We start from the raw sequence: 27,108 nt of genomic DNA, 5'->3' as shown, positions 1-27,108 counted from the left end.
CTGCCCTTTGGGCAGGGGGCTGGACTCGATGATCTCCCGAGGTCCCTTCCAGCCCTAATGTCTATGAAATCTATGAAATCTATGAACAACCCCAGGAAGAAAAACATGTTAAGAGCTCAGTGGTTGCAGCAAAATGGAAGTCTACTGTAGTCTAGGATTCTCCCTTGCTGTTAAGTCCAGCTCTCCACCTTGTAAAGATTGTGTGGTTGTTGTTTACACATACCAGCTTCCTTATATTAACTGAAGTCACATGCAGGCTTCTACCACAGGAAATAGCACTCTCCTGTACCAACCTTCAAAAGCCCTGTGGCAGTGGACTAGTAGTGACAGAGACAGGACTAGTGGATCTGGAAGTTTCCAGCCATGAATTTGCACACAGGTAGTGGTAAATTGATGGTCATCTTGTTGGGATCCCATGGGTTGGGATCAGAATGCAATTTGGTAGCTGCTACCATGACTGAGCAATTCTATTCAGGATCCCCTCTGCTCATCACCCTATATGAGGAGGGGATAGAAAAGGTGCCTTATACCTAAGCTGTCTTATCTGCTTCCAGCTGGATAACAGCATCCAGCAGGATTATTGTCTGTGTTCAAAAACATCATAAGAAAACTATGAGTTCTGCAACGTGGAATGTTCACACCTTGATGGATAACTGAGACAAGAACTACTGAAAAGAAGAACTGCCATCATCTCATGGGAACTAATGACATCCGACACTGACATCACAGATCTGAGCAAGACAAGACAACCAGACAAGAGTCTGCTGAGGGGATAGGGTAGAGGCTTCTGGAAGGGGAAATCAGCCCAGGACAGACTATTTACAGCATTGGTTTCACCATTAAGAATAAGCTTATTAGTCCATCTTATATAGCTTTCCATTGACATCAATGAATATCTTACAATGCTGTGTCTTAAGCCCAAAAACAACCAGTGCGGTGCTGTCATCATTGCATACCCCCTGACACTATGCCAATGATGATGTCAAAGAACAATTATACCACAACCTTGATCATGGTCTGATTAATACTCCCAAGAAGGAGAAGATCATTCTTCTCTGTGACTTAAATGCCAGTGTCAGGCATGATCTGAAATTCTAGAGTGGCACCACTGGGAAAGGCGGAGTAGAGAAAGCTAACTCCAATGGCATCCTTCTCTTGAGCAAGTATGCAGAGCATGGTCTTGTCATTATGTACACTATCTTTAGACAGAGTGACAGATACAAGATTACCTGGAGACTCCATCACTCTAAATATTGGCATCTCCTCAACTATGTTATTGTTACAGCCCATGATCAAATGGATGCCCATATCATGTGAGCCATGCAAGAAAGTGATGGTTGCTGGACAAATCATCGTCTTCTCAGATCCACTATGAACATCCAGCTTACGCCAAAACACCACACTAAAAACAGCCAAAAGCAATGCAGAGGATTTTCAACATCAGATTTCTCCAAGACCCAAAGGTCTGAAAGGATTTCCAACATTAAAAGCTCTCTGCCCTGTCCACAACTGAAAGCAAAATTGAGGAACTCTACTCTGGAAGAGATTCATAATTACTGTCCACATTGCCTGTGATTAATCCATTGGTGTTACCACCCTTGATACCAAGACTAGTTGGATGAAAGCCCTCCTCAACTGGAAGAGAATGGATCATTCTGCTTAGCAAGATGAAACCTCATTTCAGCAGAAGAATGAGACTTATCATCATCTCAAAGTGAAACTCAGAAGAGGAGCCATGAAATAAAGATAAAGCCAAGGAAACTGAGCTTTACACTGAGAAACATGACATACATAGTTTATTTCAGGCAACAACAAACATCTGTGGTCCTATTTTCCAGCAATTGCAGGATGGCGCAATGCTTCTCCTAGATAACAAATGTATCTACACTAGATGGAAACAGCACTTTGAGGCTCTCTTGGACAGTGAATCAACTGTGATGGATTCCATCACCGAGTCCGTTCCCCAATACCACAAAAGGGGATCCCTTACCAACCAGCCTATCCTAGAAGAAGTCTGGCATGCCATCAAGGAAACCAAGAACAAGGCTACTGGACCAGATGACATGCCTGCTGAAATCTACAAGGCTGGTGGTGTTGAACTGGTACTGAGACTCTGAGACTCCACAAAGTTACTCTTTGAATTTAGAACAACAAGGAGATTCCTAGGGACCTGAAGAATGTCAAAATCATGAGTATCTTCAAGAAAGGAGATAAGTCTATGTCCAGGAGCTATCAAGGTATCACCCTCCTTTCCACAGCAGAGAAAATCCTTGTTTGCATCCTCCTGAACCATCTTCTATCGCTTGCGGTTTCAGACCATCCTGTGGGACAATTGACATGATCCTTGTTTCCCACCAGATCCAAGAAAAATGTTGGAAACACCACCAAGCCCTGTGTATAGCCTTCATTGACCTCACTATGTCCTTTGACAGAATTAATTTTATTTTATGTCTCCCTGGAGTATGCCACACATTTAGATAGCAATTTTTTATAGATAAATCATAAATCATCAGAAGGAAAGCTGGGTGGGTGGATAGGGGGGGGTGCGTAGACTTTGAAGCACATATATTCTGGCCTATTAAAAGTATAGAATAATTCAACACCTTATTTCATCGTATAATCCCATTGGAAGGGGTAAATTATATAGTTACTAATATTTTGTCATGTGTCATTTGAAATGTTACAAGTAATAAGGTTTCTACCATTTCTTCTGGGAAATTATTCCTCAGTGTAGCCCTGTCTGGAAGCTTTGTCTGATAGTGAGTCTGTATTTCCCTTTCTTATTTAAAAGGAGATAGAATCATCCCTCATTTTTGGTGTCAGAAACAATATAACCTGTACTTGCCAGAGCCACAACAGAAGAAAGAGATAAAGACTTCAAATTTGCTGTGCTTCATAAATGGAACATAGTGAAGTGATCTGTGTAATTCTGCACATATTCAGAGCTATTGGCCATGTAAATGATTTTGAAATCAGTACTTTGGAATGAATAAATAAGGATGAGGAAGATGTTTTGGAAGCCAGACAGAAGAAAGCTGCAGTATTTAATAAGATTATTGAGAGAGACTGTCACTTTCAAAATCTTCCTAATTTCTACTTTGCTTTATCTGCCACAGTCAAAGGCTTTTATATTTTTATTAACTTCACTTGAATCCTGATGCATCATAACATCTTTCTAAATTATTCCTAATTCTGTTATAAAATGACTTTTAAAATTATTTATATATTCCTAACTTGTCTTCACTGGAATTTGAAACATTGTTGATGAACCTGTCAATCGCTGCATTTTCAAATATCCCCATGTCTTCTCATTGCTTTAAGTTCTGTGTTGTTTCTATTATTTCCTTACTCAGTGAATTCTTTGTTTTCTTGTTTAAGTGCTGGGTGCGCTTCACAGTTGTTCACAAGTTCCAGTGGATTTCATCATTGGTGTGACTCACTTGATAATACATATCTAAAAGAAAAATGTAGACTTGACTGTAATAGGGAACCAGGGATTCTCTGTTACTTTAAAGGTGGCAAACAGCTGCAGGGAGTTGTTTGTCAGGAGCCAGGAAGGACCAGGCAGTAAGGCACTGGTAGGCTGCAGGTGCCCAATGCAGAATCGGTGGCTTCACAATAAGGCAACAAGGCAGAGTGGCCAGTAGCGCTGCAGTAGTATGGAAGGACAGAGCTTAGGCTGCAGAAGAGGTATCCTGCTGCAGCAGTTAGGTCAGTCTGCAAACCTAATGAGGGACACCTGCAGCTGGCCAAAGGAAGGCACACAACTCCTAGGGGTCTGGCTTAGTAGATATATAAGCCCAAGGTTGAGTCTGGGGAAGGAGTCTGATCGTGCAGACTGGAGGGGAAAGACCTCCTAAGCAGACAGGTTGTAGAGGATTGCTGGGTTGACTCCTGAATTGACAGGGGGAACTGCAATTAAGGCATAGATGGCTTGCAGGGTAAAATGACGAGCGTAGGGGCAGGTTTGGGTTGCAATGCCAAGAACTGGGATTTATGTTTGGATCTAGTGTGGGGCAGTTTATGTTACAGTCAGCAGGCTTATTCTCTTGCTTACAGTTTATACCAGTGGTTTAACCAGTGGTAGCAGTGGAGGAGGAAAGTCCCATTTGAATGCCTAAGAGAACAGGAACTTTGGAGATTTTGAGGGGTGAATCCCAAACCTTGGAGAGAAGGATATTGGACCTGCAGGATGGTAGCTGGGGCCTTGGACTGAGGCTGGGTGCCCACTGGGAATCTTAAAGATATGGAAACATGAAAGGGCTGGATCTTGCTCTAGGGCTCAGAGCTTATCTGGGCAGTTAACTGGTAATGACTGCAAAGCATAGGCATGGATGTAGGTGAGGATAGAGGCCATGGAATGGACTGCTGAGGCTCATGGTATGCTGATACACTGATCAGCAACAGAGAAGAAGTCACTCTGGGAGCACGGGCAGCTTCCCTTTTCTGAATTAAACAGTTACAATAAGGTTTGGCAGGAAAGAGCAGAGGGAGGAATAGGTAACCACAGCAAATCAGGAGCTACATGACCACTAGGGGCATTACTACTGTACCTGAAGTCATAGTGCTGCTACATTGACTGACCTCTAAGTCTCTTATTTTTTTTATTTTTATACTTGTTTTAGGCATTCTTACTGTTTTGCTTTTATTTTAACTCCTCTAATAGATTTATCGCCATATATTGTTTCTTATTTATTTATTGGCCCTCATTTTAAATATATATATATATATATATATATATATAGATATATTTTTTTTTTTTTTCTATCTAATGGTAGTTACTCCTAATATCTGGCCTGTGTACTTCAACTTCTTTACACATCTGTTCTGGTAAACAGAATGAAACACTAATAAAAGGCTGGGTTGCCCTACAATTTCCGATACAATAGCTCTTTCTCTCACCCTGCCTAAAAGCTGACTGTGATGCTCTTGATCTGCTATTGGTGATCAAAATGGTGTCAGTAAGCAATTATTGTCTGATCGGAATCTAGCGATGTAGGTTTAAACTTCGTTGTTCAGTCCAGTTTAGAAAGAAAAAATAGGATGCAATTTCTTCAACAGTTTTTAAACTTGAAACGGAGACTAATAATAACTGATTCCTTTGCAAGTGGCTATGCACTGTTTCAAACGGAAATGGACATTCTATATATTAACACAAGTGTAAATGCAGGACTTAAATAGGGATGCAGCTTGTAATAGGGTGGGTTTGTCCTTCAAGAGGGAGCGGTCAGTCCTGTCCTGATGAAGAAACCCAGGTGTGGGGGTGTGCCACTAGAAGCATAAATTTGCAAAGGAGAGAGCAGGGGTGGGGGGAACCTGTATGAAGGCACAGTTTTCAAGCAAGAGACAAGCTGTGAGCCAAACAAACTCATTATCAAGAAGGGGCCACTCTATGGTGTTGAGGCTAGAGCCCAAGCACCCCTCCTGGTGCCTGTAGCAGGACCACAAGAGTTGTTTGTAGAATTACTTGAAGTACAACGACTGTATTTTTATTTGGAGGACTGTCTCAGGGGAGCATAGTGAGGCTACCAAGAACGTGCAGGCTAAGCCACCCACTTGCACAGCATTAGAAAGATTCACTTCCATGTTGTTACACTGGCATCCATCATAATGCTAAAGGAAGTTTAACTAGTTTTGTGGCTTATACAATTTATACATCTCATGTATTTATAAATCAGTACAAAGTTGGGTACCTAACCCACCCCACTTACCCAGGCTTAGGAGCAGCACCAATTAATAAATAAAAGTACCCATCTAAGCATTCATGTAATAAATCATTTTATATTTTAAATATTTGTACCTCATTAATTTGCATATTGCTAAAAGTTATTAGCAACATTTTTTTCAGTCAAAGCATGTCAGGTTATAGGGATAAATGATTCATTTCTGGTCACATTTCACTTCTTAAATATGTTTCTGAAATGCTTCCTGGACTTGTTCTTTACCATGACATGGGGCACATCTACATATGCATTTGATCCAGAAGCAGTTTACTTTTGAGTAAACTACTCGAAAGTAAACACTTCTAGGCAGGCATCTATATGCACAGGAAAGTGGGAGCTGATTTGCTGCTCCTAGCAGCAAATGGCTCCTGCTTCCTGTAGCCTGCCACCACCAGGGGGAGCTGCAGGTTCTGGCCACAGCTGCGTGCAGCTGGCAGTTGTCTTTAAAAAGGAGCCCCTCTCCCTTCTCCCTGGCCAGGTGGTTTTCTGGCTGGGAGCAGCATGCAGCACCCTGGAGCAGCACATGGCAGCTCTCCTACCACCGCATCTGCCTCCCTGCATCATGGCTGCTCCAGGCCCTGTCCCTGGCAGTGACAGCCAGTGCCTGCAGCACCCAGCATGGGAGCTTGGTGCAGGACTGACAGCCATGGTAGGCAGCACCTGCAGAGTCTGGGCAGGCTGCTAGCAGTTGCCTGTGGCCAGGCAGAGTGGGTCCTGGGGACCAGGAGCCAGCTGCAGCTGAGCCTGGCTGCTGGCAGGCCTGGCAGATGCCAGCAGCAGCTTGCAGGGCTGGTTGGCATGGCACTGTGATGCCAGGGAGCAGCTCTGGGGTGCAGGCTGGCTGCCTGAGTTGTCTTGCAGTCTGTGCCAGGTGTGACCACAGGCTGTCTGCTTGTGTCCAATGCTCCAGACTGCCTGTAGGTTTTAAAGGGGTTGGGGCTGGGGAGGTTTCCAGCCCCAGGGCCTTAGGGCTGTGCTGAGGCTGGCTAGGCCCCTAGTGACAGGGCTGACTACACATGCACTACTGCTCAGTAACTACTCACAAGTAAATTTGCTACTTCCGTTTGCAGGTAGCAAATTTACTTGTGATTAGAGCACTTTACTGATCAGTAAATATGTACACATGTAGATGTGCTCACTTACTGCACAGAAAAAAACCTGTTCTAATCGTGAGTAAATATGCTACTTGTGCAGTAAAGCATCTTATGTAGGTGTGCCCACTACATATTTTCTGAGTGGAAATCTCTAATCCCAAATTCCAATGGCAACCAACTACTTTATAGAATCATAGAAAATTAGGGTTGGAAGGGTCCTCAGGAGGTCCTGTAGATGGTCCTACCTTAGCTGGGGCGATGTAGTTGAAGATGGTCCTACCTTGAGCAGGACCATCTTCAACTACATCGCCCCAGCTAAGGTTTTGTCTAAGCAAGTCATAAAAACTGCCAAGAATGGAGACTCCATCACCTCTCTAGGTAACATGTTCCAGTGCTTTACTACCCTCCTTGTGAGAGTTTTTCCTAATGTCTAGCCAAAACTTCCCTTGCTGTAACTTGAGACCATTGCTCCTTGTTCTACCATCTGCCACCACTGAGAACAGTCTAGTTACATCCTCTCTAACTATCCTTCAGGGTAGAAAGCTGCTATTAAATCTCCCTTCAGTCTTCTATTCTTCAGGCTAAATAAGCCTAGTCCCCTTAGTCCTCAGAAGCCATGTGCCCTAGCCCCCTAACCATTTTTATTGCCCTCCCCTGGTCTCTTTCCAGTTTTTCCACATCCTTTCTGTAGTGGGAACCCCAAAACTGGACACAATACACCAGATGTGGCCTCACCAGCACCAGATAAAGGGGAAGAATCACATCCCTCGATCTGTTGGCAGTGCTCCTAGTACTGAAGCTGAGTATGCCATTAGCTTTCCATGCAAGAAGGGCAAACTGTTGACTCATATTCAGCTCATTGTCCACTGTAACCCCCCGGTCCTTTTCTGCAGATCTGCTGCTTAGGCAGTTTATCCCCAGCCTGTACTGGGGCATGGAATTGTTCTGTCTGAAGTGCAAGACTTTGCATATGTCCTTATTGAAACTCGTGAGATTTTTTTTGGTCTAGTCCTCCAATTAATCTAGGTCTCTCTGAAACTTAAGTCTACCCTCTAGCATATCTACTGTTCCCCCCAGCTTGTTATTATCTGTGAACGTGCTGAGGATATACTCCATCCCATCTTCCAGATTGTTTATGAGTATATTGAACAAAACCCTGGGGCATTCTACTTGAGACCAGCTGCCAGATAGACATTAAGCCATTAATCACTACCCTTTGAGCCTGATGATCCAAGCAGTTTTCCATCCACCTTACAGTCCATTCCCCTAACCCATACTTCCTTAGCTTGTTTGCAAAAATGTTGTGGGAGACTATCAAAAGCCCTGCTAAAGTCAAGTGTATCACGTCCACTGCCGTCTGTGCATCTGCAGAGCCAGTCATCACATCCTACAAATCAATCAGGGTAATCAGGCATGAATTGCCCTTGGTGAATCCATGCTCACTGTTCCCAATCATCTTTTCCTCTAAGTGTTTAGAAATGAATTCCCTGAGGACCTACTCCATGATCTTTCTGAGGACAGAGGTAAGGCTGACTGGTCCTGCAGTTCCCTGGGTCCTCCTCCTTCCCTTTCTTAAAGATGGGCACAATATTTGCCCTTTTCCCATCATCTGGGACCTCTCCCAATCACCATAGTTTTGAAAGATAATAGCCAGCAGCTCTGCGATCATATCAGCCACCTTCCTTAGCACCCTCAGATGCATCACATTTGGCCTGATGGACTTGTACACATCCAGATTTTCTAAATAGTCCCCCACCTGTTCTTTTGCCACTGTTGGCTGCTTCCCTTTTCCTCAAACTGTGCTGCCAGATGCAGTAGTCTGGAACCTGACCCTGCCTATGAAATAAGTACTTCAGCATTTCCAAATCATCTGTCACTAGGCTGCCTCCACTATTTCTTGGTAAACATATTCTAGTTGGAACAATGGAAAACTCATTCCAAGATGCTAATCATTTTGAGAACAGTAATTTAAAGGGGAAATTGATGTATTTTTAATACTAAAAGTTGTCCTGGAACATCCAGGAGTATGAGCATTTGGAATGGGTTCTTTGTAAGAGCCCCAGTTGTATATAATGCATTTTTTCCATAACTGCTTCTCTTTCTGGTACATTTCTGCTACTTCCTTTGGCAGTAATATTCTAGTGTATAGACCCTTGCACCTCTAGCTAGTGATGTTAGTTATCACCTCTATCAGGTAGTCCATTTTCACTAAGTTATTAGCATTTCAATGTGGACTCAGTCTTTCATAGATTTCATAGACATTTGGGCTGGAAGGGACCCTGGAGGATCATTGAGTCCAGCCCAATGGACTTTGTTGAATTCTAATCTCCAACAAAGTAGGGAAAAACTATCCATCCATTTCCATTAACAATGTCTGCTACAAAAGTTTAGTAAAATGTCTTGGCAGTTTTCTTAAGTCAGGTGTTCCTATTGTTTTTGTTTTCAGATCTCTGAAAGTATCTGTAATTTAATAAAAATAATACACATTTGATCCTATTTCCTTCTCCTATGAGTTGCACATAAAAATGTTCTAATAAAAATGTTTTGAAGGTACATGAAAACACTGATTCAATCTAATTCATTTTCTTTCTTGATAGAGTGAATGATAAGAAACAGCCAGATAAAATATTATTTAATTTAAACTCAGAAATTCTGGTATATTCTAAGCAAAATATATTTTTAATGTATTGTATAGAAGTATTTTAACTAGACAGCCCAGGTAAACAAATACTATATTTCTCTTGAAAAAGATGGAAATAGCATGTGGCTCTTTGTTGTCAACTAAATCCCCCCCCCCTTTTATTTTTTTAGAGCCTAATGATAGACCACCTATTCTTCTGATTGCAAACTCTGAAACCATTGAAGTATTATATCTTAATGGAAGTAAAGTGTCTACCCAAAGTTCAGTAAAAGGAACTGGAATTCATACATTGGATTTTATTTACAACGAGGATACAATTTGTTGGATTGAATTGAGAGAATCTTCAAGTCAGTTGAAATGTATCAAGATAACAAAAGCCGGAAGATTAACAGACGAATGGATAATAAACATTGCCCAATATCTCCACAGTAAGTATTTCAATTTTGTTAGATAGATTATTTTTAGTAAACACTGCAAAGTGCCTGTTCTTCCTACATTTCCTACAGACTTGAAAACTATTTTGGAGCTTAGTGTTGCTGATATTTTGATAACTTCTGTTACTTGACTTATGCATTAAACATTGAAGCCCACAGAGGCATTTGGTTGCTATTCCCCTCACTAACACATAAGCATGATTGGCAAAAAAAAACCTGTGAATTTTCACAGAGTCTTATGCACTGTGTAATAGGTATAATATTACAAAAAGCAAGCCAGCACAAATGACAAAGAAACTTGAAAATGCCTTCTTGCCCACGAGGTGTTGATAGATAAAACTTGAAAATGATTGTTTACTGCCAGACAAATGATAAACTGCTAATTAGCAACTTATACACATGATTGTCACATTTACTATAGTTTAACAGAGCATCACTGTTTTCAAATGCTACTGTAATATTTCCTAATTTACTGGAAGTTTCTCACTTTTCCACTAGGAAGTTTTAAAGCCACCCTCACATTGAGTTATTCCACTTCACAGTTTAACTAAAGTAGAAAGACTGTGGATTGCCGACTGTAGAATGCCTCTGAATTGAAATTTTCATCATTTTGCATTAGCCCTCTTTTGCTAAAAAAAACTCTTTAGGGAGAAATGGACACCAGTTAGATAATTCTGATCTGATCTCAAGCCCCCTCACCATCAGCTATGAGACTGTTCAAATCAAAGGCTCGATTGGAACTATTATGAAGATGGGGACAGCTGCAAGTTATAGATATCAGTCCTATGATTAATTTCTGCACTTAGGCTACCAGTCCTTTGAGGTTTCACAATTGCACTTTAGATCACCAAGAAAACTGCTCTTTATATTGCATGCCTGTAGGAAAAGGAACTTGATTCCACAAAATATCCCCCACCAACCATCCCTTTCCCTTGGATGAGTTCTTAGGAATGAAGAGTTCTTCGTTTTTTAAATGGGAGGTGTGCTTCTTTTGTAAGCCTTTTTTCTAGATGTTAATAATGGTTCACTTTTTTGAGCTTTTACCTATTTTATTGGAATGTTACGTGTTGTGCTTTCAGATGTCTTTTGATTTTAACTGTGAAAAATCCAAGGAGTGACTTCATCTCTTCAGTATAAGTGTGTGCCCTAATTGCACTTGTCATTGTTTTCTCATTATTGTATACAATGAAAACAGTTAGCTGAATTACCTGACACAATTAATATTTTGTGTTTAACAGTATGCCCTCTAGTAATCATCAAAGTGCAGCCTGAATGCTCAGCTTTTCCCTAGTTCCATTCTGTAACTTTTTTCTGCTTGTGCTTTCCAAGTATGAAAGGCTTACTAATTTGCACAGTGCTGGGGTTTGTGTTAGCTTATGTTTGCCAAAATATGGATATGAAGTGAATACAGTGAGTGAATCAATTTTTCTCATATACTGCATATCCAGGTTTGTGGACTCTGTAATATGTTTTCTAAAACCTTTCATCTAGACATTTGGACTAATTACTTTAGTACTGAATTTTTTCTGGCTTTATGCTGCAAAGATTTGTTCCAACACCTAATTGGAACTTCAGAAACACCGTAATAATCTTATTCCCCCCAAACTCATCCAACTGGCACTCGTAATCAAGGAAGTCCCAACAGGACCTCATTTTTCCTTGCAGGATGGTAGTAACTCCAACTGTATCCTGTAAGGGAGGATAGGCTCTTTCATGGCTATGGTCCAAAGTTTACAGCGGATTACATTTTGGCATGTTCCTTCTCTCTTCTCTCTCCCTGTCTCACATGCACACAGTCCCTCTTATTTTTCCTCATTATGCAGTGTCTACTTTTGACACTCAAAATTAATTCAGTTTATCTAACAGAAACTAAAGATTCCCAGCCTCAGCAGTTTCTTATTGTGCCTGTTTGTGCAGATATGCAGGCTTTCTGGCAGATCACACAAAACCAAATGTTATGGTCACACCCATAACCTTTTAAAAAGAAAAATAAACTTAACATAACCTAACAGAGACAAATTTTCCATTTGTTGCTCTTGGTCATTAAAGGCTTGTGTACAAATGCCTCCTGGCTTGGCTGTGAAGCTCCACAATGGAGCACTGCACACATACTCCACATATGCTAGCCACCTTACTATGGTGCTGGAAATGCACCAATAAGCTTGCCAAGCCAGGGAGCTTATTGCAGCATGCTCAGTGCTGCTTTTATGTGGCTTATTGTACCCCTTTTAGAGTTCAGTGCTCAGAGAATAGGTTGACTATACTTCACTGGGCCCTCCCTAATGTATTAGAAGATGATGCGGACGTGCCCCACAAGAACAAGAAACCATGCATGCAGAACCTTTGTTTGAAAAGTTTCTTTATTAGCATCACTTTGGTAGATGGGACAACGAAAACATCCTTTTGGACCAGTAAGAGATTTAGCTTTTACTGAAAGATTGTTTTACAGAACAAAACACCTTTTAGTACTGATAAATATCTTGCCAGACAAATGACCCTTTCATTGGAGGAAAATTAATTTCTATTTGCCATCCGAGGCACAAGGCAGAGCCTCCTTCATTGAGCATTGCTCTTTACCACCTATCTTTTCTGCTCATCTAATTGGTGGAATGGAAGCCAGAGTGGAAGTTAGGGAAGAAATAAGGAGGCTCATCATGGTCACATACAAAGCATCCCACCTGTTACCCACTTATGTGCTTTCCTTACTACCATCTGTGGGTGAATATCTATTCCAGACACTCTGTAGTCTCCAGATCTCCCTTACATTAAGAACAATAACAATCAGTTCAATTCTTGGCTCGACACTGATTTTTACAGGGAGAGGAAGCATGTACTGTGTATGTCCTGTCACTAGATATGCCCCAAAGTTCAGCAATCTAATTGTGCTCTTCAGATAAGGCAGTGATTTCTGCATCCATCACCTCTGCAGATGAAAGAAAATTCTTTCTGGACCTACTCCGAGACCTACCACTCATAGGACATGCTGTAAAAACAGCATAGATCACTAGGTTCCCTACAGCCTTCTTCCTTAGGATGACAAGCCATGCCTGCTAATGATGGGCTGCTCAAACAAGATAAATTAATCCATCATTAATTACATCAATTACTGAAGAGCCAACGGGAGATACTAAGTACTTGTAAAAGCCTTTAATACTTCTACCAGCACCCTTCTCGTGGCATTATTCTGATTTATGAAACATATAGGCAGCAATACTGAGACAAATCTATCCCTGGGGAGAAAGTCTCAGTAAAACATATTTCATTGGGAGGAATGTGTATACCTCCATGAGCCTTCAGATAAGAATGGTAAACTAATAGGTTCTACATGTCACGTAGGATTTTTTTTTTTTTCCTTTGGGACTGATTGTCCTATTGATGGCTAAACTCCCAAAGGACCTGCTGTGGGAACTGAAAGTCTTCATTAAGGGGGCTAGTTGACAGCTTTTGTGGCATTTCTTACAGCTAATGTGAAATCCTGAGCAATAGGTTCTACTGTGGCTGTGAAGAGAAACTAGCTGCAGGTACTGGGACTCCCACAGGAGATCCACTGAGAAACTTGCATTTTGATGGCAATGAGCACTGTTAATAGTGGAACAGATAATATTCTCTGAAACTGAATATCTGAAACTCAGGAACTGTGTTGAGATCTTGGGGCTTACACAGTGGCAATGTGTAGGGGATGCACAGGGGCACACGTGCACCCCCTCAGAGTGCTGGTGCACCCCCTAACTGGCTGTGCTCACAACTTAAGCAATGGGCAGGGGGGGCAGGCAGGAGTGCTGGTGCCCCCCTGCAAGCGCTGGCTGATCGCTGCAGCCGCTCCTGGAAGCAGCTGCAGCAATTGGCTACAGCAATCAGCTGTTGCAGGACTGGCCATGGGGGGGTCCCGCTCCCCCCAGGTAGCAAGATCGGCCATGGGGATCCCCCCCCACAGGCAGTGAGATAGGCTGTGGGGGATTCACACACCCCGGGGTAGCAAGATTGGCTCTGGAGGGACCCTCCCCCAGTTGGCAGGATCAGCCGCAGAGCAGGGGCATGTGCTCCCCCCGACTAAGGCAGCATCAGTCGCCCATGGGCTTACATACCTTAGTTCCAAAGAGGAAATTCCTGGAGTGAGACCCACCATACTACTGACAGAGACCATGATCTCAGTACTACCTACAACGAAATTTCTTAGATTCTGTCTGGAAGAGGAGGACATTTCACTTTTTCTGTGCTGACTGCTCCACAGCTCAAAGCTTAGGTAAATATTAGGGTTGTGCAAAGCTGGCCCTATTCAATTTGGATTCAGCCTGAATCAGGGACAGTGATTCGATTAATTGATTTGGATCATTGTCGCAGATTCGATTTGGCTGAATCTGTATCGGAAGATTCGATGTTGATTCGGAGAATCAGCGATTCAGACATAGACACAGTTTTAAAAGTATTTTCTACATACATTGAGGTATCAGGCATAGCTTGTGAACACTGCGATGCTGGGGCTCATGGAGCATCCCACAGGAGTGGGCGGGGGGGCCACCACATGCTCGGCAGCGAACCAGGAAGTGGGCAAGAAGTACTTCTGGTCAACTTCTGGGTCTGCCAGGGAACACGCTGGGGGCTTCCCCATGTCCCCCTGGCTCAGCAGTTGGCCACAGGGGGACCCTGAGTGCCCCCTCCAACCCAGGGAGGCATCAGTCACTGAGCCAAGGGTGAGTGGGGGGAAGCCCAGCATGCTCCCTGGCAGACCCAGAATTGGATCGGAAGTACTTCTGGTCTACTTCTGGGTCTGCTGCCAAGTGCACTGGGGAGACCCCTGTGCTTCTGTGGGACACTCCAGACATGCCAGCATCACAGTGATGCTACTTAGAGATATGTAGAAAAAACATTTAAAGTTGTCTCTATGTTCAAATCTCTGAATCTTTCTGAATCGATTTGGAGGGTTCCGATTCAATTCAGAGAGCTCAAAAGGTCCTATGATTCAATTTGGATTTGGAGATTCGGCCAATGAATCAGGCCAAATCTCTGCCAAATCAAATCAGGGACTGAAGCTTCCCACAGCCCTAGTAAATATCTGTCTTGAATCACTTGCAAATCTTTCTTCTTCCAGTTGCCTTTTGAGAATTTCCTAGTTCCTTTCTGGCAGACCTGAACCTGGATAACCTTGTATTGGGGAACCTTCAAGACTGTTCTAAGTTCCAAGATAGTTCCAAGTTGTTCCTTATCTCTTTACAGAAATCCCTCTCCATACAGATTTATTAAAGTAAGAGGTAGACTATCTAGCTGAACTGTGAGTGGAGGTAGAAGTGTTTCCAGAATTTGGAGACCTTATTTCCCCTTACTTCTTAGTCCCAAATGAAAAAGGGGTCCTCTAATTCTGTCACTTTGTCCATTGCTTCAGATTATTAACTGAGGCATCCTTCCCTCTATGATCTCCTTCCCGGATTCTTTGTGCTATTCAAATAGCTCTTGACCTTCAACATGCCTACTTCTGCATCTCAGTGCATCTAGAGTTTTAGGTAAGGGCCCTTGCATTATCTGCTCCGCATTTCAGTCTTTCCACAGCACCCCAAGTATTTTCCAGGGTCACAGCTGTGGTGGCTGCACATTTAAGAAGATGGACCATCTGTCCCTGCCAGTCAGAGTCCTGCTCCATAAAGATGCTTACAGATGAAAGAGCAAAGTGTAGGTTACAGCTGCCCGCTTTTTATGCCCGCAGCTGAACTTCCTGGTCTTCATGCCTGACCCATGTGCCTGACCACCACAGATTCTGCTATTCAAAAGATTCCACTTCCATAAAGAGCATAAAGAGCATATCTATCTATATATGCATAAAGAGCATATCTATCCAGATAGAAACCATTCTTGATAATGCATCTGAAAGAACTGCTGCTATGGCAATATAAGTAACTGTTCATTGATTAAACCATTTCTGGAATTCTGTGCCCAGTTCTAATGTCCATATTTTCAAAAAGCTGTTGAAAAATTGGGAATGGTTACAAAAAAAAAAATGGCTGCAATCAGAATGAACAGAAGTTTAGATGTTTTGCCTGATAGCAAGAGTCTAAGTAGCAGAATCTGCTTAGTTTGTGAAAGGGAAGATGAAGACTTGATTCAAGTATTGTGTCTAAGCACCTTCATGGTAAAGAAATTTCTGACTCCACACAGCTTTAATGTAGCAGAAAATGGCAAAGTAAGATTCAGTTGTTTGAAGCTGAAGCTAGACAAATTCAGACTACCAATAAGATGTAGTTGTTTTTTTTTTTAAACTATGAGGAATAACTAACTGAGAGACATGGTAGACTCCCCATCACTTGCAGTCATGAAATTAAGAAAAAGGTTTTTTTTGTTTTTTTTCCCTTAAAAAATGTGCTATAGACCAAACAGAAGCTTTATGCCATAATTATTAGCCGAGGTTCTTTGTTTATACAGGAGGTCAGATGAGATAATGACAAGTCCCTAAGATCTCTAAAATAGAGACTCAGTTTTATTCCCAGATCTGAGGTTTACCTTGCTGGAACACAAACAGCCCCAGTTTGATCCTTCAGTAACCAGCCTCCTAGTTTTTGAACTCCAGGCTCAAATTCTGAAAACAACCTAGTTTGCCATCTTAAACCACAACATGACACTCAAGACTCCCTTCCAAAGCACTCTTCTTTTCAGCAACCTTATCCTCTATTCATCAGATGTGCCCTCTGAATAAAGTCCTGTGATGGGGCAATGCTGGCCTGGAGACTTTTCTCACTGGTTACAACATTTACATACTTATTGAAAGTATTCCCGAGTACAAAATATGTAAGTACTTTAGGTTCCACTTCCTTTACCTGAATCATTAATCCCTGTTATTGTTTACAGTAAGACATTCTGTATCTTTTCAGTCTAATGTGATCCTATTGCTTTGAAATGCTAGTCACATATTTGAAAAACGTGTCATATAGTTGATTTGGAGTTGAATACTTTGTGCTATTCAGTGTACATCTACCTTGCACAATGCAGTCCTGCTAGAACTACCTAAGCTAGTTTAAAATGAGCTAGCTTGAGTACTGCAGTATTGCAACTCTGCCCTCTGGCTAATGTACCCTGAAGAGGGTGTATAGACTATAAAATATTCTTTTGTCCAAAAACTAGCTGTAGAGCTGCCATGTAAACTGGATATTATGTCTGCATGGCATAATGCTAAACAAACTAGCTAGAAGCAGTAAAACCATATTAATAGAACATTTTACTTTAGCTAATTTACATTAGCTAATATGGCCATACAAGCAGTGGGGAAAATGTGGGGAAAAAATAGCTCTTTACCAAAAGAGGAATTGCATGAGTTTGACCCAGCTTCGTAGTGTCTGTACAGCTCACATGCTTCAGTGGGGCTTTTTGGCTCTTTATACTAATAGCTGATTCGATAAAGGTGCCAAAAAGCCCTGCTGAAGTGCATGAGTTATACGAATGTTGGGTGAACTTGGGTCAAACTGATGCGAATCCTCTTCTGGGCATGCACTATTTAGTGCAGGGGTGCACCAAACTGAAAGTAAAGGGCTGTGCCCCGCCCCCCTCCCACACACCCCTATAAGCAATCACACTTCCTGACTCATGACCTGAGCTCTTTCAGAGTTAGCTCATGTATCTTTATGTGGCACTGCACAGTTGACAGTTATTCAGATTGTTTCATTTCTTTTGTGTCAGTGTCTCTCATGATAAATATACATTGGGACATTTCACATGTGGAATTTTGGAATACAAGTTCTCCCCAGTGTTAGACCCTGACTCCATGTGGTGTCCAATGACTAGGGAGATGATGATCCAATTGCCCATGGATCATGTTACTCATTAGCCAGAGCAAGCAAGGAGCAAACACCAGCACACATTGCTCATAACAGCTTTATTCAGTTTGTAGACAGCTTTGGACAAAGGTCCCTCACAGACAAAGCACCCTGCATTTGTCAGTATTGAAATGCATCCTGTTTATGTTAGTCCGCCCCTGCAACCTATCCAGGTCTTGCTGCAGTCTTTCCCTTCCTACTAGCATGCTCACCTCACCCCAATTTTTGGTATCATCAGTGAAATTAAATGGTTGCTTTTCACCCCGTCGTCCAAATCACTGATAAAGAAATTGAACAGCACGGGCCCAAGGACCAAGCCCTGGGGGACTCTGCTGCCCACTTCTCCCCAGGTTGAATATGACCCGTCCACCACCACCCTCTGAGTATGATTCTTCAGCCAATCTGCAATCCATCTGACTGTGTAGGCATTCAATGCCACAGTCGCCCCCCTTTTTAATGAGGATGGGGTGGAAGACGTTCTCAAAGGTCTTGCTGAAGTCCAGAAAGACTACATTCACGGCCACACCTGCATCCAGTGTGTTTGTAACCTGATCATAAAAGGCAGTCAGGTTGGTCTGACATGACCTGCCCCTAATGAAACCATGCTGGTTGCCCTTAAGCATCATCCCTGAAGCCAGCCCATCGCAGATGTGCTCCATGATGATCGTCTCAAAGAGTTTCCCAAGGATTGAGGTAAGAATGACAGGCCTGTAGTTGCCTGGGTCCTCCCTCCTCCCTTTTTTAAAAATGGGGACCACGTTGGCTACTTTCCAATCATCTGGCACCTGGCCTGAGCACCACAAGCACTCATAAAGCTGTGCCAAGGGCCCTGCAATAACCCCTTCAAGCTCCCTCAACACCCTGGGATGGAGAGCATCTGAACCCACTGATTTGAACACATCCAGCCCCTCCAGAAGTTCTCTAACCCAGTCCTCCCTACCCTGAGGTCTGGAGGCGTTCCCCTTGAGTCCATCTTGCATCACAGTGGAGAAGTCCCTGTCCCTGCACAAGAAAACGGAGGTGAAGAATTAGTTAAAGAGGTCTGCTTTCTCCTCTGGCGCAACCACCAGATTGCCCAGAGGATCTTGCAGGGGCCCCACATTTCCCGGTGCTTTCTTCATCCTCCCTATATATTTGAAAAAATACTTTTTATTATCTTTGTTTTTGGCCTCAAGTCCTAGCTCTATGTCTGCCTTAGCTTTCCTGACAGCCCCCCTACAGGCCTGAGCAGAGGAGGTATATTCCTCTTGGGAGATAGCACCCCCCTTGCTCCAGTTTTACACCGCCTTTTTGGCAATCAGGCATTCCTGTACACCCTTGGTGACCCAGGGGGGCTTTCGGGCACTCCTGCACCCCTTGCTTCTTGTTGGGATGGTCACCCCTTGGGCCCTGAGTATCGTCTCCTTAAGGAAAGACCACTCATCTTGGGCACTGAGCTCCCATGCTCTCAAGAACCCCAGCACCTCTTCCACTAATCTCAACTCGTTGAAGTTGGCCCTCTTGAAGTCTAGGAATACCACCTTGCTGCAGACCCTTGACACCCTGCGCTGTATGGTGAATTCCAGCAAGCGATGATCACTGTCACCCAGGTGGTCAAGGACCTGGAGGCCCCTTACCAGGTCCTCGCCTGTGGCCAGGACCAGGTCCAACAGGGCATTTCCTCTGGTGGGACTGTGCACCTCCTGAATTAAGTGGAGGTCCTGTATCTTGGCCAGGAACCTCCTGAAACGGTCCAACCTGGATGACTGTTCCTCCCAGCAGATGTCTGGGTAATTTAAATCACGCATGACAACTACATCCTTTGCCTTAAGTGCCTCTGCAAGCTGGCCTGAAAATTCCTGGTCTAGCTCCTCCCCTGGGTTGGGAGGTCTGTAATAGACCCCTACTGTTAGATCCCTCTCCCCATGGCCTCCTTGTATCTGGACTCAGAACACTTCAGTTTGCCCTTCCTCTGACCCCATTTTGCTGACAGAGGATGTGTATTGCTCTTTGACATAGAGCGCCCCACCCCCACCTTTTCTTCCTTCTCTATCCCATCTGTAAAGCCTATAGCCCATAATGTTAACTGCCCAGTTGTGGGATTTATCCCACCAAGTTTCTGTAAGCCCTATTATGTCTGGGTCTGAACTGGCTATTCTGAGGGTGAGTTCCTCCTGTTTATTCCCCATACTACGAGCATTGGTACATAGGCATTTAAGGCCTTGCCTAGCTGCGTGTGCCACCCTCTGATTTGGGAGACAGTTTGGACCCCTGTTTCTTACCTGGGCACTCCTTGCATTTGTCACCTGTCTTGCTTGGGTTGTGTCTCCTTGTCTTCCTGTGGTCCCCTCCCTCGGTGATGCTAGTTTAAAGCTCGCCTTACGAAATCAGCCAACCTGGAAGAGAAGACACGCTTGTCTTTAGGAGAGAGGTGAAGCCCATCCCACCCCAACAAGTCCCCTGCCCGAAAGCATGGGTCATTATCAAACAACCCAAGGCCTGCCTGCCAGCACCAACTGCATAAGCACCAGTTGACCTCTCCAATACAGGCCTTGTGTCACTGTCCCCGCCTACTCACCAGAAGAAGAGAGGAGAATACCCCCTGCGCTCCTGTCTCCTTAAGCTTGTCCCCTAGAGCCTTGAATTTCTTCATAATGCGGTCAGGGTTACCCCTGGCCGCGCCATTCATCCCCACATGGATGACAACCATGGGGTACTGATCTGCAGGTCAGATGTAGGCCGGGATCCTCTCCGTGATGTCTCTAACCTGAGCCCCAGGCATGAAGCAGACCTCTCGCATCATGGGGTCAAGCCGACAGATGGGACCTTCCAGTCCTCATAGGATGGAGTGTCCGATGATGAGGACCCGGCGTTTCTTCCTGCTGGTGTTCGCTCTCTGCCCATTCTTTATCATATGGGGAGTGGCATTGTCCCTGCCGGAGGCAATTTCACTGTCTTTCTCCATCACAACTGCCAGGGCATCGAACTTGTTCCCCAGGTGAACCTGGGGAGCTTCCACCACTCTAGGCCTAGCAGCTCTGGATTTGGACACCTTCTGTCACTCCTGCGTTGGCTGCGTCTCCTGTGGGGGCTGTACAGTGGGCAACGGGGCCTGCATCCTCTGCATCCCTGAGCCCCCACAGCCTGCTCACCTCAACCTGGAGCTCCCTCACCTGCTCCTCCAGGGCCCTAAGTCGTGCACAGGAGGGACAGGCAAGGGGACCATCAGCCCCCCTGATCCCACTGAGCCCCCCCCACAGACAGGGCGGCAAGGTGCCACTGACCCCGCCATAAGCTCCATCTGGATGGAGGTCTCAGAAGAGCCCATGGCAGGCAGCCGCACCCAGGCGGGGCCCCTGGCAGCTGTGCTTCACATCTGCACCATGTCTGCAGAGCTGCACCTGCTGCTTTTGCTAACTGGAGGTGCCACTCTGGCACCCGCCTTACGTGAACGCTGGCGCAAATGCTAGCGCGCCCTTACAGAGTGTGCCTGTTTGTGTGCACTGTTTGTGCTCGCTGCCTGCGCGTGGTTCAGGAGCATGGCTCCCTGTCAGGCGAGCTAAGGCGGCTCCGGAGGGCTTCCCCTCTGGATTCGCCTCAGCTTGCTGTACCCTCTGCCCCACTTATCTTAGGGGGAAATCAGCTGCTGCTGCCCCTGCCGCTGTCTCCTCTGCAGCTGCTGCCTTCACTGCCAAGGTAAGGTGGCACACGTGCACCCTGCTCCCTCTGCTCCTGCTCCCCAGCTTCCATTGTTAGGAAAATGCTTGCATAAGTGTTTACAATGTTACTTTTAATATATCATTCTGCCTTGTGGTGAGCAGCTCTGCTGAGGCCACAGATTAAAGCCTTTATTCAGCTGCAAATCCAGTGTTCCCCAAGATGCAAACATTATCATCCTAATACCCAGCAAAGAGACTCCTCCTGCTGTAGGGATGAATATGGAAAAGACAATTGTTTCCAAGTACTGAGGGGGAATTTTGTAAATAATAAATGGAAAAAAAATAAGGATTTCACTGCACCCATCATTTGTTTGCTAAACATACCATGTAAATTATCTTGAACCAGCATAAATCTGTTGAGGACTGACCTATATTGTAAACATTTTATATATATAATAGTCTTTGATTAAATTATTCTGCTTGTAAGATGTCTTAACTGTTTAGTTTTGTTAGCAAGGTTTTAGAAGATAGACTAAAATAATTGTCTATTCTGTAATCATCTAAAATGAATATCTAATTAGTTTTTTGGGAATCCAAAATGTGAGACATTTTACAAATTTGTTTATATCAAACTGAAGGATGATTCATTCATTTGAAATTTAAATTATTAAAAAATCGAGTATCACATTTCTATAATATGCAATGAAACATAATGATTCGTGTTTTAAATATAACATATACTTTTCTACAAACCTATGAAGTTCATGTCATTAAGATGTTTTGTTGTAATTTTTACAGAATACTCCTTTAACTGTTCCTTAAATACGAATGGAGTAGCAGCTAAACAATTTTTACCTTCTTAAGGCTGAGAGGACTTCAAGAGCCAGCAAATTTCTGTAGGTCCAGAACCCTTATGTAGCAAAGCCTCTTCCTTCCTATTTTTTATGGCATATGTGCCATCAGTTTCCCTCTATGGACAGTTTAGTTTGTTGACTGTTCAAACTGAAAAATCCATTTATTCCAGGGTAATGAAAGGTCAAGTGAAACAAAAACAGTGCTACATCTTCTAAGGTCACAATACCCATCTTTTCCATCTGTATCTAAGCAACTATCTTTGACAGTAGCAGTTCCCAGAACCCCTTTATCCTCCCTGGGCCACAGACTTCAGGCTCTTGTATGATCTTTTACCCTAAGGGAAGCCCAGGCCCAGGCCCAGTGCCTAGCAAAGTTAGTGGCTCTGTAAGCTATGTTGCTTTATGTAGCTCAGTTCTGTGGGTGCTAATAAAAGTTTTACTGTTGTAAGTACAGAGCATGGTTTGAGATTTTAGTTATTTTTAAGCTCTCTCTCTGATGCTATTCTAAACTGACGTTAAAATATACAATAAATAATTTACTGCTAAAAATACCGTCTCCAAACTATGTATTTTTATTCCATCATTTACTAAGATTTTCCTGATTTTTACTCATAAATTCTCTTTCTGTTTTGATGACATGTAGCTTCTCTCTTTTCAGACTCCTTTGCTATATTTTTAAGGCAAAGTTAGGGAAGTACCCAAGAGTCTGCCAAACTTTTCTTCAATTAGCCTAATTGGCAGCTAATTTAACACTTACGCCTGACCACTAATTTATTAATGCCTCTATTTCATTAAAATAAATAATGAAATAACGAAGTGCCGAATATTAAGGCCTTATCCAAAGTCTATTAAATCTAAGGTAGGTTTTCCCTTAACTTCAGTGAAATTTGGATGATGTTAATAAAAAGGCATTCCCATCTATTAAAATGCCAATTACAATTTCTCTGTAAATTTCTACACAGCTGATGGTAGGAATCCACTGGCACTACTGCAATCTAACCTGTGAATTGCAAAAAGCATGAGGTTCAAAGCCAGAGACAACTGCCAGATTGTTTTGTTCATCATTTTTACAATGAAGAAATGTAAGCACAAGAGCTATGAAATACATCTTAAGCACCCGAACTATTTTGTAGTAATTCAATGGTGCTCAAACTTTTGGTCCCATGGGCCAATTGAGTGGTGTGGGACATATGAAAAGTTAGATTAAGACTTCCATGTCAGGATTTGGCGTAACCTGCCTCTGTCTGGCTCTGCACACCTTGATAAGGCCCCATGCAATCTTGGCTGGCTACCACACACCAGGATAGGATCCTGTAATGGCTCTGAACACAGGGATTGGGCCCTGAGTACCCAGATGCCAGGATCAGGCCCCAGGGCTCAGAGCCTGCCCTGACTGGCTCTACATGTGCGGAGTGTGGCCTGGCACTCAGGTCTGCCCCACTTGGCCCTGTAGTGCCCCCTCTCTGACCTACGTACCACATTTTTGACTCTGGGGCCTGGTGCTGCCCACTCCTAGCTCTGTGCACTGGGATCAGTTCGACAGAGTAAGGTTAAGTACAGATGTTCAAAAGCCCCAGGCAGAAGCACTCTCTTGTGCTTTACTTAAAGCACTATAAGTTGAAGATGAGTAAACTAAACAGTTGTTTGCTCTTCAGTGGGAAGGTATTGGTCTTTGTGACCACTAGAGGTACTCCCTAAGGCCTCCCTGGAGGCTGCGGGAGTGGCCTCTCTCCCCAGCCCTGCCTCCCCCCCATTTAGTGACTGTCAGCAGTGGCTGTGAAAGGAGTGATCTCAGCCCCCTTCTCCCATTGTTCTCCTGACCAGGCAGCTGTGCGCTGTGGGGCTGGGGCTGTTGCAGGAAGAGAGACCCTGGCCAGCTTCCCCTGGGGGGGCACTCTTGCTTGGGCACCCCTTCTGAGGAAGAGGATCAATAACACTTGGGGGAGCAGGGCCAACCTAGTGCTCATGCAAAGCAAATAAGCTCTTCCCAAGGCTAGAGAGCCACCCTGGCAACACCACCTGGGATAGCAGTGATCATGCTCTGTGAACCCTCGGTGGGATCTGGCACAGACATTCGATAAAGTGCTTTAGCCTCATCCATCGCAGATTAATTTAGAGTGCAGTCAGCCATTTTTAAGTGTCCTAAGAGCCATGAATGTCTATTCACTTATGGCTTCAGAGCACTTTCTGCATGCTTGAAGCATGATAGGTGTAATGTCTAGACCTAGCCTGAGATTACTGACTGAGAACTTGCAAAAATCACTTTGGATGGAAACAGAACCAATGTCTCTAATACAGAGGTTTTCAACCTTTTTTCATTTGTGGACCCCTAAAAAAATTTTTATGGAGGTGCACACCCCTTTGAATTGTAAGTGTAGATATTCACATGCTTTTGACTGATCACAGTTATCTTTCCCATCATGCCCTAGACATGGTGTGTGGACTGCCACAGGTTGGAAACCTCTACTCTAATATAATGATAAAGGAAGGCTTATCTAATCAGATGCGGTATTCTATGCTGAAAGTTAGGCAAATGAGCCCATGCTGAGCCCTATTTTGCCAGGGCTAATTGGTTCTGGGTACTTAAGTAGAGTGTAAAAATACCATCAGATTTTGTACTGGGCATGATACAGGCTCTCTGTTTAATGTTGTAGCAAGAGCTCTTAGAAACATGTACATGCACCAACATGGAATGGAGAAATTTAAAACTGAATAACAAATTTAAATGGGAGGGGGCTCTAATTTGTGTGTGTGTTTGTTTATTCATTCATTTCTTTTTTATTTATTAACACTTGGGGTAGTCATGAACAAGGACTAGCTCATAACATTTATTTCAAGTTGACAGAACTATTTATCGCTGCGCTAGTATTTATATTAACTCCGTAAAGGGTCTGGGATTAGACCCATTGAAGTCACTGGGAAAATTCTGATGTTTGACTTCATTGGACTTAGATTAGGTCTTTAAAAGCTGAATAACTGAAGGAGGCTTTGATTTTATTTAATAAGCAAGTTAAAATACAGCTCGGCCTTATATGTGAGTGGTTTTGAACATAATAACCCTTGTTTTAGGTTATACAGTTTGAGATGTCAGTGAATGCAGCATTTGTTCTAAAATTGAAAAAAAATCATTGTTACAGAAACCTTTTACATGGAGCAAATCAGTTCTGGCAAACTCAAGTTTAAACTGTGAAATTCACAGGCATTTTGGAAACAAAGTGATTTAATGTTTAGAAATAATTTAATGAGGGGAGAGGGGCAGGAGTGTTCAAGAAGGTTGGACTCTCCTGTCACTGCTTATAAGGCCTGTATTTTATCAACATGTAACAGAACAGCTGCAGTTTGATATGTTGGGCTACACATTCACCATGACAGTTCTTGAGCTGATGATAAAGTTTGAATATTCTGTGCATGCATAATTACATACAATCTCTGTCACACCATATAAGCAAAAATAATGAGCTGATTGAAGAATGCTTGAATACCTGTCACCATACATGGTTCCAAGACTGTCTTTTTGGCTTTTCTCAGCATCTTCAGCCCATACACTACTATTTCACCTGAATACCTAATTCCTTTAGAAAAATTAAAAAAATAAAATACGAAGGCTCATGGTTTTGTTTTTCCATTTTAGTTCAGCAGTATTCAGCATAGTGCACATTCATTTTGAGAGTCCTTCAAGTGTGCAGCACTTACATGCTTGCATCAGTCTAGCTGACTACATAAACCAGGCTTGATTTCCAGTGGAAGGAATAAGTGTCAGTAGTAGTTTAATTACTGAACTGCTAGACAGAAGCTGGTTCCAAAGTGATAAAATTACAAAAATCAAATAATTATTATAAATGGTGTAATTAGGGGTGCACCAATAGAGATTTTTTGAGCCCATACCAATAGCAGATGTTTAAGGTGGCATATTGACTGATACCAATCTGATTTCCAGTTCTCAGCCTGGCAGCTTGAAGAGCGGTGTCCGGCTGGTAAATATGTTGTGGTGGAAGGGGAGGGGGAAGGGAGGGATCTTGGGGGAGCAGATTGAGGCTCCTGCAGTAAGGGAGGGCATGGGGCTGGGGCTGCGGTAGGTGCTGCCCTGCCAGGCTAGGGCAGGGCATGGGACAGAGCCATGGTTCATCCGGGGGGCACAGGGTAGCTTGGGCTGCCATTGCGGGCAGGGGCCAGTGCTACACTGGGACCTTCCGAGTGAGGGGGCTGGGCAGGGGGCTATGAGAGGGGGTTGCAGCCTCTCCAAAATTCGCTGTAGCCCCTCCACAGCCCTCTCTCCCAGTGCTGCCACCACCTGCCCTGAGTACAACCCAACCCAGCCCAGCCCTTGCTGGGAACCCAGCCCCACTCCCTCCCTCACCGCAGGGGCCTCTATCTTCCCCACACCAAGCCCCTTCCCTTTTCCCTTCCCTTCCATGACTATAGAGTTAGTAGCAACACACCACTGTCCAAGCTGCCAGGCTGTGCTCCTTGTTGCCTACATGCTACGCTGCAGTCACACACATGCACAGGGCATTTATTGGCCACATTATCGGCCACGTCAGGCCAAAAAAGCCGATTTCTGATAGTCAGTTTTCTTTGTATTGGTGCCTATCTGATATTGGACCGATGTATCGATGCATCTCTAGTTGTACTAGTCCATACACTTATAATCCACATCGTATGTAGCTTCAAATCATTTCATTCCTCTTTATGCTGAAGTTCTTACATTGGGATTGGAAAAATCAAGCCATGAATAAGATGCATCCAAGGTGTTTGCTTATCAGGTCTTTTTACAGAAAAGAGAACAGTAATAATTGGCAAAAGAGCACAAATATCCATTTTTGTTGTTAATTCTATTTTTGATTTAATTTTTTGCATCATTTTAGTACCTGAGGGGGTGTGGAGACAAAGCAGGGGGCCCTAAATTGAAGCGGTGTTTTTAAAACAGT

General features: G+C 43.6%; 1 protein-coding gene across 1 annotated transcript in view; it reads left to right on the top strand.

Annotated features, from left to right (window-relative positions):
* LRP1B (LDL receptor related protein 1B) overlaps window positions 1-27,108 on the top strand; it is a 1,585,724-nt gene that overhangs the window by 683,364 nt on the left and 875,252 nt on the right. The window contains exon 6 of the mRNA XM_019553609.1: window positions 9,629-9,886. Coding sequence (XP_019409154.1) covers window positions 9,629-9,886 — 258 coding nt within the window. The remainder of the gene's footprint in view (window positions 1-9,628; window positions 9,887-27,108) is intronic.

This window comes from Crocodylus porosus, unplaced genomic scaffold (genome assembly GCF_001723895.1).
Source record: "Crocodylus porosus isolate Cpor-Errol unplaced genomic scaffold, CroPor_comp1, whole genome shotgun sequence".
Lineage (NCBI taxonomy): Eukaryota > Metazoa > Chordata > Crocodylia > Crocodylidae > Crocodylus > Crocodylus porosus.
The sequence above is the reverse complement of the archived record's forward strand: the minus strand, read 5'-3'. Positions and strand labels throughout refer to the sequence as shown.